The sequence below is a fragment of the Penicillium cosmopolitanum genome (genome assembly GCF_028827165.1).
Source record: "Penicillium cosmopolitanum strain IBT 29677 chromosome Unknown utg000009l:1.0-9042332.0:1.0-9050551.0, whole genome shotgun sequence".
Lineage (NCBI taxonomy): Eukaryota > Fungi > Ascomycota > Eurotiomycetes > Eurotiales > Aspergillaceae > Penicillium > Penicillium cosmopolitanum.
Window position 1 is genome coordinate 5559186 of NW_026622679.1, and position 12486 is coordinate 5571671.

Below are 12486 nucleotides of genomic sequence, written 5' to 3' on the forward strand. Positions count from 1 at the left end.
ATGGACCGGTCCATTTTCCATTTCCCATTTCTCAGACCTATTCCCCCCTTCTCCGGCTAGAATGATGAGCGATCCACGTGGTGCTAGTCAGGTCGATTGACAAATATGCATATCGGGTTGAAGCAAGGGGGGTTCTTGGGGGTATTCAAGGTGCAAAGCTCAACTGGGTCTACCAGGTCGAATCAACTGTGATATTATGTGTATGCAGTAGGAGACTAGGGGGTGATTGATTGACAGGAATATTGGCAGATCAGATCTGTATAGAGTATGCCCAGAGTGATGCCCAAGGTGTACTCTGTACTGTACTATATGTATGTAACTTAAAGTACGGGAGTAGCAAATCCCACAAGAAAAGAGCTCCACTGAACGCAGCACGGACAACCTCACGGACCATCTCCCCTCCCCCCCAGTCCCAGTTCCAGTCCCATACGGAGTATCCATGTCCATGTTTGCAACGAATGGCAGAATTCTCCTGCAATGAATCAATGAACCAGTCGTGATACCCTTCCCTGGACCAATCACGTCAAGCTCTTCCTCTACCTGAGCCTCAGAGCCTCATAGCCTCTCATATCTTACTCTCCATCCTCCCATCCTCCCAACCTTCCGACCTTTGCGACCTGGTCGAACATCACCTCGTCTCGTTTTTATCCATCTCGAATATCTCGCGGTCCTGCCTCCGACCTTTCCTGTCGATCCGCCACTCCTACAAATCATCCCCCCTCTCCGTCTCCGTCTCCGTCTCCCCATCCCCTCCCCACTCTGGCCGGATTCCACTCGGCACCTTCACACACCACCTCTCCTCGCCAGCATGTTCCATGGCCGCCCTGGACTCTGAGCTCGATGACCAGGACAGATACTAGCATCTCGATTTACCACCCCCGACCTTGTCCTCAAATCCTAACCCTCTGACGCCCCGTCACTCTGTCGCTCACCTCACCTAGCAGCTCCGACGACGCGCCTTGTCTAAGAGGTCCGCATCCCAAACGTTCCGTTCAATCTATGCGACCATCCATATCCGCTATTCTAGCATCCTTCCATCTCCGACCGAGTGATTCCTACCTCCACGACTGTCTCATCAATACGACACTCTACCGCGTTTCCGGGCCCGAGCTTTATACGGTGGCGCAAGCATCCGCGACGGCCTAGCCGACACCGCACGCTCCAGTTCCCCCGTGCCCCGGCGCATTCAATACAGCCTACATCTATTGATGGTGGACGACATTCATCCTTCACAGCACCCCCAGACCCTGTCGCCGGCAGTGACTTGATTTAGCTCCCTGTCGAGGGCATCGGCCGTGTCTGGGACCAGCCATGCCCGTGCAAGAGCACGAGCAACCCGACCGGCAGGGCTCAGCGAGCTCGGGAAACAGTTGGATTTCACAGGCGACCGTTCGAAATAGCGATGGCACGCGCCAGGATAGCACACCCTCTGACGGTCGCAATGCCGAACCCTTCCCAGGTACCCTGACAGACAAGTAAGCTCCCCTTTACCTTGCAGCTAGGTCCCCGAAATCATGAGGCGTCATGATGCCTGAGCTCTCAGGAAGCTGTGAATGCTAAACTCCTGCTAGGTCCGAGCAACCCCAAGCTCCCAAGATCGATTGGGGGGCTTCCATGTGGTCATGGAGCTCCCCCGAAGTCTCCCCCACCGAAGAGCGCAAAGGATCCGGCTTCAGTAATCATCGAAAGGCTCTCGCTGTCCTCGGTGCTGGGGATGAGACCTCTCGATCCGTTTCCTCCAGTCCCCGACCCCCACCCATCAACCAACCCCGCCCCAACGAGAATACCGAGTCCGAATCAATAGCTCCCTGGGCAGTTAGTGCTGGAGCTGATGGTCAAAGAACATTTTTCAATGATTTCTCTGAACACGAAGCCTCGCCTGCATCCGCTACATTTCGCCCTACAACTGGACGCACCTTTTCCAGCGAGCCGGCGGAATTGGAGTATAATGGAGAATACCGCAGACCTTCCACAACGAGCATGACCAGCAGCACCGGGTCAAAATCAAGTCTCGGTGCAAAGTTCATGAAAAAGAAACCAAAGGGCTCTGTCAGTGAAGAATACCCGCTTGATGAAGCTGGAGACGGAACGAATCCGCCCAGCAGACGCGGGGGCCCAATTGATCAACTGCGTGCTCGAGAAAGGGCCAACTCTGACGGGTCTGAAGCTTCTCAGCGACAATCTCGTTCGCGGGCAGAGACGCCTTTGCCTTCAAGCGATATAACTCCCTGGGTCTATCAAAGCTTCAATGACATTCCACAATACGGAGAGGCTCCTGTCCGACAAATCCCCATCGGCCCTGATGGACAGCGCCAGAATTCTCAAGGAAGTCAGCCGCGCTCTGTACACAGAGATTCTTCAAGTCGACGCGGGGCCAATGGCCATCGCCATTCTCGAAGCAAAGAGGAAAATCCCACTCTCGCCGGTGACCTTGCAGACTACCAATTCTCCGGCTTCCACGGCCGCCCTTCAGTCGGGCGTGATGATTTCTCTGTCGGATTGAAGCCCCACAAGGAGAGTCATCTCCATTCCTCTACTGCCATGAGCTCGACGGCCAACCTTGGTGGTCGATCAACGAGCCCGACGCCGAGCGTTCAGAGTGCTATCTACCACAATACTAGCCACACCTCCCCGGGAGGCCAACCTAATAAACAGAATATCTTGAGCAAGATCGGTCGGTTTTTGCCTGGCCACAAGCCACACCACGACAAGCCGAAACGTGAACAATCTCCAAATCGACGCCGACAGGGAAGCCTCGAGGGAACCTCCACTCCTCGCTTAGACACAACCGATTCAGAGCGCAGAAAAGAGTCCGGGAAGGGCCTGGGCATTGGAGGGCGAAAGTTTCCTCGGCGAGGCTTCAGCAATCTGGCTGGAGATCTTCACCCGCCCCGAGGCAATGCATCCCAGGGCGAAGAAGGGAAACATTATTTCTCCCTAGATACCGACCTAGACGATATGCGGGGTGTGCGTACAGCTTCCCCTGGTCCCGGCCGCATGCCTCGTGGAACCGACGGCACAACAACCCCGCGAGAAGACCCGGTCCGGCCAGACCCCCTGCAGGAAGGTGACCAGGAAGGCTCCGATAGCTGGCACGCACCAGATAGCTGGCATGTCAAGAAGCAAGCGGACATTATGGCGGAAGCCGCGGAAGGTAAATCCAAATCCACCAGCGGAACACGAGAGCGGGACGGTGCCTCCTACTTCATTCGAGTCTTCCGGATCGATTTGACATTTGCCACGCTCTCGGCTGGTCTGAACACGACTGTTGCAGATGTCCTTTATATGCTTGGGAAGAAGTCCTTTTTACAGGACCATCTCAATAATTATGAGATCGTGTTGCGAAAGAACGATCTGTCTCGCCAGCTTGACCATAAAGAGAAACCGATCTTGATGCAGAAGAAGCTTCTAGAGCAGGTTGGATACACCGAGAAAGACCGCATTGAAGATATCGGTCGTGAAGACCACAGTTACCTCTGCCGCTTGGTGTTCTTGCCTACAAAGCTGAGTGGATATACAAGTTTGGAGGCTGATCCTGGGTTTAACAAGATGCAAAAGTTTAGCCATGTGGATCTCCAGGGTCGAAGTCTCGTTACCATTCCCATCACCCTCTACAAGAAGTCTTCGGAGATCATATCTTTGAACTTGTCCAGGAATTTGTCGTTGGATGTCCCGAAAGATTTCATTCAAAGCTGCATCAACCTGCGCGAGATCAAATTCATTGGCAATGAGGCTTTGCAAGTTCCAATGAGCTTCGGTCTGGCCAGTCGGCTGACCTACTTGGATGTGTCGAACAACGTCTTGGAAGAATTGGAGCATGCTAAGTTGGATCGACTCACCGGCCTAGTGAGCATTAAAATGGCAAACAATCAGTTGACCGAGCTGCCAAGCTACTTTGGTAACTTCCAGTACTTGCGAAGCTTGAACATGTCATCCAACAGTTTCAAGGTTTTCCCTGAATTCCTTTGCAAACTTCGAGCGCTGGTCGATCTTGATATCAGTTTCAATAACATCGAAGCCATCCCCTCCATCGGAAACTTGACTACCCTTGAGCGTCTCTGGATGACAAACAACAGCATCAGCGGGCCACTTGATGAGTCCTTCCAACAGCTGGTCAATCTTAGGGAGATTGATGGGCGCTTCAATGCAATCACCAGCATTGACAATCTTTGCGGTCTCCCAAGGCTCGAGCAGGTGTTCTTTGGTCACAATCTAATCTCGCGTTTCCGAGGCTCGGCGCCAAAACTGCGCAGCTTGCACTTAGACCATAATCCCTTGACACAGTTTGACATCGATTCCCATATGCCAACATTGTCATCCTTGAACCTTGCATCCGCCAATCTCTCCGCGTTCAAGGATGCCATCTTCGATCACATGCCGAATGTTTCTAAGCTCATTGTTGACAAGAATCATATGTCATCGATCCCCCAACAGATTGGAAAACTACGTCGCCTGGAACACTTCAGCATTATCAAGAATCCACTCGGATTCATACCTCCTCAGATTGGCTGTCTGGTGGAGCTGAAGGAGTTCAATCTTCGCGAGTGCAATTTGAAATCCCTGCCAGACGAAATCTGGCACTGTGTTAAATTGGAAACCCTGAACGTGTCTACGAACCTTCTCACAACTTTCCCCAAGCACGGTGCACCGGTGCCTTTGGTACCTGGTGAACCAACCACTACGCCTGTCTCAACACCAGCGCTCACTGGGAACCCCACGTACGAAGATCTCGGCCCTCTAAATGAGCCAGACAGCCGTCGACCCAGTCAAAATTCCAATGGAGCTTTGGCGTCTGGTTCATCCCCCAATAATGCATACAGAAATGCCTCCGTCGCGCCATCTGTTGGACAGTCACATGCTGGGCGGAAGGTGTCTACTGCATCACGCTCCAATGCTACAGAAGGAAGCTCGTCATCTCGGAAGGATTCGAACCTCTCGCAACATTCTGCCACTCAAACATTTGCCGGTTCTCTTCGAAATCTCTACCTTGCCGATAATAGGTTGGATGACGAGGTTTTCCGCGAGCTCGCCCGTCTTCCGGAACTGCGGATTGTCAACCTTTCGTACAACGAATTGACAGAATTACCCCAAGGAGTTCTGAAAAGATGGCCCTGGATCTCGGAGCTCTATCTATCTGGAAACGAGCTGACATCACTGCCGTCCGATGACTTGGAAGAAGGCAGCAATCTGAAGATTCTGCATATCAACGCAAATCGCTTCCAGGTGCTTCCTGCAGAGCTGTGCAAAGTCAGCAAGCTATCCATTCTCGATGTGGGTAGTAATATGCTGAAATACAACGTCTCGAATTGGCCATATGATTGGAACTGGAACTGGAACAGAAGCTTGAAGTACCTGAATTTCTCGGGCAATAAACGTTTGGAAATCAAGCCAAATATTGCTTCATTGGGTCCGCCAGTCACAAATGGTGCTGATCTGACTGATTTCACGTCTCTGACCCATCTTCGTGTTCTTGGCTTGATGGATGTGACCTTGACCATTCCTACCATCCCTGAAGAGAATGAAGATCGCCGTGTGAGAACCTCTGCCTCTTTAGCTGGCTCACTTGCATATGGAATGGCAGACACACTCGGCAAAACAGAGCACCTTTCCATCATTGACATGATTGTACCACGTCTGAAGCCAGACAAGATTGAAACTCTGGTTGGAATGTTCGACGGTTCGACGATGTCAAGTGGCGGTTCTCGCGTTGCGAAGTACCTGCATGAGCATTTCACTCCTACTTTCTCCCATGAGCTTAAACGACTCCAGCCAGATCAGGATGAGACACCGCTCGATGCACTTCGCCGAGCATTCTTGGCATTGAACAAGGATATGGCAGGCTCTGCGTACAGGTCCATTGACGATCGTGAGCTGCGGCAATACAATCGCAGATCGTCCAATACAAAGCAACTCAATCAGGATGACATTCAAGCTGGTGGTGTTGCAACCGTTTTGTATCTGAACAACATGGATTTGTACGCTGCCAATGTTGGTGACGCACAGGCAATTCTTGTGAGGTCGGACGGCTCGCTCCGAAACTTGACACAAGTCCATGACCCTGCTGAGGCGAGTGAGCGAGCTCGCATTCGGGCGGCTGGCGGCTTTGTGGCTCGCAATGGAAAGCTCAATGACGTTCTCCCTGTGTCAAGATGCTTCGGTCATTTCCCAATGATGCCAGCCGTCATTGCAGCACCGGCAACCCTGCACACAAAACTGACCGAGCAAGATGAAATGATCATCATCGCTTCCAAAGAGTTGTGGGACTACGTGGCACCTGAACTTGTTGTTGATGCTACCAGGGGTGCGCATCCGAATCTCATGTATGCCGCGCAGAAACTGAGAGATTTGGCAATTTCCTTCGGTGCTACCAACAAACTCATGGTCATGGTGCTTGGCGTGAGTGAGCTGCAAAAGCGAAACAAGAAGTTCTCTCGCCCTAGCATGAACCTAGAACGCTCTGCGTTCCCCGATGATCAGATTGTTCAGACGACGAAGCTCCGCAAGAGACCCAAGGGTGATGTTCCGGGTGACTCTCGTCTAGCTCGTTTTGATCGCGTCGACGCTCCAATCGGTGAGCTTGCTATTATGTTCACTGATATCAAGAAGTCCACTGGTCTGTGGGAAACTTGCCCCGATGCGATGCGCTCAGCTATTCAGATTCACAATGACATCCTTCGACGTCAACTCGGAATTATTGGTGGGTATGAGGTCAAGACTGAAGGTGACGCTTTCATGGTGGCCTTCAACTCTACAACTGCGGCACTGCTCTGGTGCTTCAACTGCCAGAACCAGCTACTTGAGGCTGAATGGCCCACGGAGATTCTCGAGCAACCACAATGTCGCATCGTTTATGACATGGAGAACAATATCATCTTCCGCGGTCTGTCTGTTCGCATGGGTGGACACTGGGGTGAACCTGTCTGCGAAAATGACCCAGTGACCAATCGTATGGATTACTTTGGTCCGATGGTCAACCGAGCATCTCGTATCTCTGCTGTTGCCGATGGAGGACAGATCTTCGTCTCATCCGACTTCATGAGCGACATCCAGCGCAATCTCGAAGTCTTTGCCGATGCTGAGCGATCTGCGTCGACCAGCTCCACAGAAAGCCACCCGCGCATGGATAGCCTGGGTCATACCATCAGACGTGAATTGCAACAGCTCAACAGCCAAGGCTTCGTGATCAAAGATCAAGGCGAACGCAAACTCAAGGGACTCGAGAACCCCGAGCCATTATACCTTGTCTACCCGCACTCACTGGCAGGTCGGATGACAGCGTCCGAGGAAGCGCGAGACCCCGAAAACAACCCAGCCATCATCTCACCAGGCTCCGAACTCGATCTCAAGACCGACTTGATCTGGCGCCTATGGGAAGTAACCCTCCGCCTGGAACGACTCTGCGGTGCACTGGAGAACCCAAGCGAACCACGACTCCGAGAGCCAAACGTCGCTCTATTCCACATGGTCAAGAACCACGGAGGTGAATTGAACGATTCCACCGTTGTCAGCCTCGTCGACCAACAAGTCACCCGCATCGAAGCAACAATCAACACCCTTTCCGTGCGCCACATGATGCGCCCCTTCCGAGCCGGCGATCGTCTCGAAGACCACGCCGTGCCAATCGGCGAGGTCATGCAACAACTTTCGACCCAACTCGCTGAATACCGCGCTCTCAAGGAACAAATGGCTACCGGGGTTGCTGGCATCCCCGGCGGAACGGCCCCTCCGTATGGCGGTGTCGCCATCCATCCCTCTGCAAGCATGGAAAGTACTACAACATCCGCCTCCTCTTCCTTCCTACACCTCCCCAACACACTCGACACTCGCTCCTTCGATTCTCAACGCAGCAGTCGATGATCAAACAAGCCCAGCCCAGCCAAGCTCGGCCAAGTTTGATGATCCTTACACATGCATGCCCATGAGATCGAAAACAATATCCCCTTCCCCTTTTTTTTCGCTTTGGATTCCTCGGGCCTTCTCTTATTTTGTGATGGGCGGCGTCTCATTGGCGGGGAGTCTTGATAAATTTTTTTTTTTTATTTTACTTCTGATTTGATTTGATTTTATTTACACACAAGCATTAAGGCATGGAGCCCACGGTTGAATCTTTTCTTCTTTCTTGTCCTTTGTCTATTACACTTGCTTCGTGTATCTTGATGGCTTTCGGCCTCCCTTGAGCGTGTAATGGCTCTGAAATTTAAACATATTCCTAGCTTTTCTGTTTCTCGTAAGTTTTTGATGCAGGTAGGTTGCTTGTATACTAGTAATTGGATGTAAATGTTAGCGCTAGGTGCGATCCTTTGGTGATATGGTTGGACTTGAAGCTAAGGCTTTTTTTCCTGTTGAATCGCTATCTTTTTGTCTGTAGATGCTACTATACCTAGGTAGCATACCATTTTCTATACTACTTCAAGTCTGGGCACATGTCTATACACAATGTGCAAATGTACACAAGGCGTTTGCTCATCCAGTCACGTGGTCTGCGGTGCTTTGTTTTCCTTTGCGTCATGGCGCGGCAACTCGTGCTGTTCATTTTTCTTCTTACTTTCTTGCCTACTTCAATAAATAAGCGTTCATCATCAGCTTTGATATTTACACACCTGGTATTCCATCCCGTCTAGGCAACCTACTAAGGCCCATCGTCACAGCTTTCCCTCGGCCCCGCCTGTTGCCCTGACTACGAGTCCGACCAACCGGCTCGGCTTGAATTGACAAGTGGACAAACAACCCACATTATTTTCCCAAGAAACCCCTTCAGGCCAAGTCCTCAATCAAGGAGCGATCGGTGGTCCCCCTCTGCGCGTCTTTAAACCGAACTGAACGTCATCTGCGCCACTACACCATCCTTGTCGACACCTGGTGACACGCAGCCGAAGAGTCTCTGTTGGCGGCTTGTGCATCGCCCTTATCACCACCAACCCCTCGCGCACCCCAAGCCACACGCCATGGAGGACGAACTGGACTTTTGCCAGTCGGGCTTCGACCTGAACTCCCTCACAGTCCCCCGTCTCCGCTCTATCCTCGTTAACCACGATATTCCCTACCCTGCCTCAGCGAAAAAAGCTCAACTGATCCGCATTCTGGAAGATGAGGTCCTCCCGCAAGCAAGAAAGCTCCTGCGAGATCGCGAACGTGTGAGGAGAACAAGCGCAGGCATCACCGATATGAGCAGTCGCTCCACTTCCGTCGCCAGTGATGATGAGGAAGAACGCGATTCCATGCCTCCACCGCGGACGCCATCGACGGTAGCATCGACAACCCGACGCGGCGGCACACGACGAAGTACTCGCGCATCGACCGCGGATACTGACGAAAATCTGGCACCGGCTACACCTGCAACTGCTACGAAGCGACGAAGCGCCGTTCCGCGCTCAGTGGGTAAGCACCCACGTGCCTCCGACACGGAAACCGGCGACGACACTCTGGCAACTCCCGTTGTGGCTGTTAATCCTTCCCCGCGCAAGTCTACAGCAAGGAAGATACGGCGTAGTGAGGCACCGGTACTTCCTTCCACAGAGATCGATGAAACTACACCTGTGAAGGCGGAGCCCCGGGAAGAAAATCCCTTCACGGACGACAATCCCTTCCAAAGCGGAAGTCCCTCTGATAGCCTGCGGGACAGGACTTCGAGTTATGATGGGAAGCGAAAGAGTGGCGGGCGATTGTCTACGGATAGTCCGGCGAAGAGCGGCTTGCGGTCTAGGAAGTCGGCTACTCCCACCAATTTCAAGCAGGAAAATGGAATCAAGGCCCCCACGAGAGCTTCATTCGACTTTGCCTCTCGCTTGCAGCCTCCCCAGGAAGAACCCGAGGAATCTGAAGAAGAGGAGGAAGAGGAATATGAGGAGAACGAAGTTGGTATCAGTGAAGAGTTCACTCCAGAAGAACAGCTTGCCATGGAGACGGAGCAATACGCGCCACTCACACAAGTCCGTAAGCGCAAGCAGAAGCAGGGCTCCACCAGCATCATCGCCTCGTGGCTCGTGATTCTTAGTATTCTTGGAAGCTTCGGTGCTTGGTGGCGCAAAGAGAAGATTGAGATTGGTTTCTGCGGTCTTGGAAAACCCACCTGGTCCCTAGCAGAGACCAATGTCCCAGAATGGGCCAATGTTTTGGAGCCACATTGCGAACCATGCCCGCCTCATGCCTTCTGTTACCCGGAATTTGAGGCTCGTTGCGAGCACGATTTCCTTCTTAAGCCACACCCTCTCTCGTTGGGAGGAATCATTCCACTTCCCCCAACCTGTGAAGCCGATAGCGAGAAGGCACGCCGTGTCAAAGCTGTCGCCGACAAGGCTGTGGAAGAGCTTCGTGATAGACGGGCTAAGTGGGAATGTGGTCAACTCCAGGAAGATGGAAAGGACGCGTCTCCTGAAATTCCCGAACCCAAGCTCAAGGAGGAAGTTGCGAAGATGCGCCGCAAGGGCCTCAGTGACACCGAATTCGATGACCTCTGGAAAGGAGCTATTGGTGAAATTCTTGATAAGGACGAAGTTATCAGTAAAACTGAGCTGTAAGTTAACCCCCTCGCCGAGATATCTCTTATGTCTGCCTCGCCACGCTTTTCGTTCCGGGCTTCATACCTCCATCGGCTATTTCTTATGAAGATCTTGGTTCTGACATGGTGTCACCGGAACTAACAGAGACGCCTTCGCAATTACAGACATTCCGCCGTCCTCGTCCTCACATCAACATCCATTGCCCGACTCCCACTCACTTGCGCCGCCCGCCGTTACGTCCGACTCGCTCTCCTCGCGTATCGACTCCCTCTTTCACTTCTAGTTGTGGGCCTCGTGGGTCTAGCTTATGCTCGTGCTCTGGTTCTTGCCCGCCGCAAAGACATCGCTCGTGTACCCGAGTTAGTGGCCACAAGCCTTGACCGACTCGCAACGCAAGCTGCACTCCACGCACGCGGGGGGAGCAATGGAGCCTTACATCCCCATCGGTCAGATGCGGGACGATGTTCTCCGTTCTGAGTTACACGGAAAACGGCGTGAAGAACTATGGCGCCGCGTGCAGCGCATTGTGGAGGGCAACGCTAACGTCCGAGCCGCCGTACGCGAAAGCCGTAGCGGTGATGTTGCGCGGTCTTGGGAGTGGATTGGCGGTATAGGAGGTGTTGGGGCGTCCGGCGACGAGCTCGAAGGTAGCGCCCGTCGTAACAGTGCCCGGTTTTCCTTGTCTTCTCCCTCCAGTAACGTCGATGCGGGCCATCACACGCCTTCCGACGCCAAGGAAGAATCTGCAGCAAGCCCTAGACAATCACGCCGTTGGAACGAAGGCCGTGCAATCTACTAATTTGCGGGGTCTACTCGGTTGCTAATCCAATTGTGATGACTTGGGCATCTTTGCATTCTGATATGCAGCCTTTACGTTTTGATATCCTCCTGTTTCATGTATGAGATATGGTCCTTCCCTTCCCTTTTTTCCATGTTCACTTGGACTCCTTTCCCTTCTTTTCTTGTCTTCTTATCACGTACATATGTCTTTCTCTGTCCATCCTAGCTCTCATTCCAGATGTTTAATACCCTTGAGGACCAGTCTGGTCGAATTTCAAATTTTTATCTCATAACCCTTCATAGAACCATTCCCATACTCAGACTAGAAAAGGTCGATCAACACCTTATCAGCCCGTGTCAAATTCTTTTACGCAGCGATCGTCGATGCCGATCCCCATCTTGGTCCCCAAACCTAGGTTCAAATTTGTACCGATCGACCGGTGCTCGACACATTGATACCTACTCGTAGTAGGCGGTATGGGTGGATGGGTGGTCCCCGATGATCGTTTCACCACCACCACCACTAGTGCATCCATAATTTTTGCTACCAGTTTGCCACGCCACATTTTGGGCTTGAAATATAAAATTGTATTCAGTATTCACAACTAGTACATACGCCCCGCTACGCCCCAGTGTCCGTGTTATCGTAAACAAAGAGAAATGAGGGGGTTTCTACTCCGTACAAGCCGAACCTATCCCCAAGTTAAACTCGTACAAAGGTGCTGCATGAATCGGTCACGTTCTATAGCCGATACCCCCTGTATCGAACAGTCCAGAACATCACCTCGGCAGGCCCGACGACGTGAAAAGGAAGGCCAGGCTCCTTTTGTTGTGGGGGTTACTCGTAGCTGTACTAGCCATGCGTGCCTGACTGGGTCGGACTAGGCCCCCGGCACAAACCGAAAATGAGAGAGGAGTCACATACGTGCCAAGCTAAACATTAGTATAGTACCCCCAATTTTCTTTTATTAAAATTGCACCTTTTGCCCTATAATGGTTTGAGGGGTCTGACGCCGACTGAGAACTGCGTGTGTTCAGATCCTCCTTTTCCTTCCTGTAACGCCACATTGCGTGGCATTGGAAGATTTACTTTTGACAGGTTGCATGGGGGTGGGTAGATCAACAGTAAGACGAAGCGTCCACTGACGTAGGTTGGGTATTCGAGGATTCAAACTCCATATCTTTCCGAATTTCTGACTAGAGAATA

The 12486-nt window shown here is 52.1% G+C and overlaps 2 protein-coding genes across 2 annotated transcripts; both read left to right on the forward strand.

The window, feature by feature from the left end:
* Nucleotides 1–1311: 1311 nt before the first annotated feature.
* On the forward strand, nt 1312–7857 carry acyA (adenylate cyclase acyA; the record flags this gene model as incomplete). The annotated part of the gene is made up of 2 exons (XM_056634792.1): nt 1312–1475; nt 1572–7857. 2 exons carry the CDS (start codon nt 1312–1314, stop codon nt 7855–7857), a joined length of 6450 nt encoding a protein of 2149 aa, XP_056485412.1.
* A 1088-nt stretch (nt 7858–8945) lies between these two features.
* On the forward strand, nt 8946–11298 carry N7509_010156 (putative sister chromatid separation protein (Src1); the record flags this gene model as incomplete). The annotated part of the gene is made up of 3 exons (XM_056634793.1): nt 8946–10513; nt 10664–10850; nt 10897–11298. 3 exons carry the CDS (start codon nt 8946–8948, stop codon nt 11296–11298), a joined length of 2157 nt encoding a protein of 718 aa, XP_056485413.1.
* Between the last annotated feature and the right edge of the window lie 1188 nt (nt 11299–12486).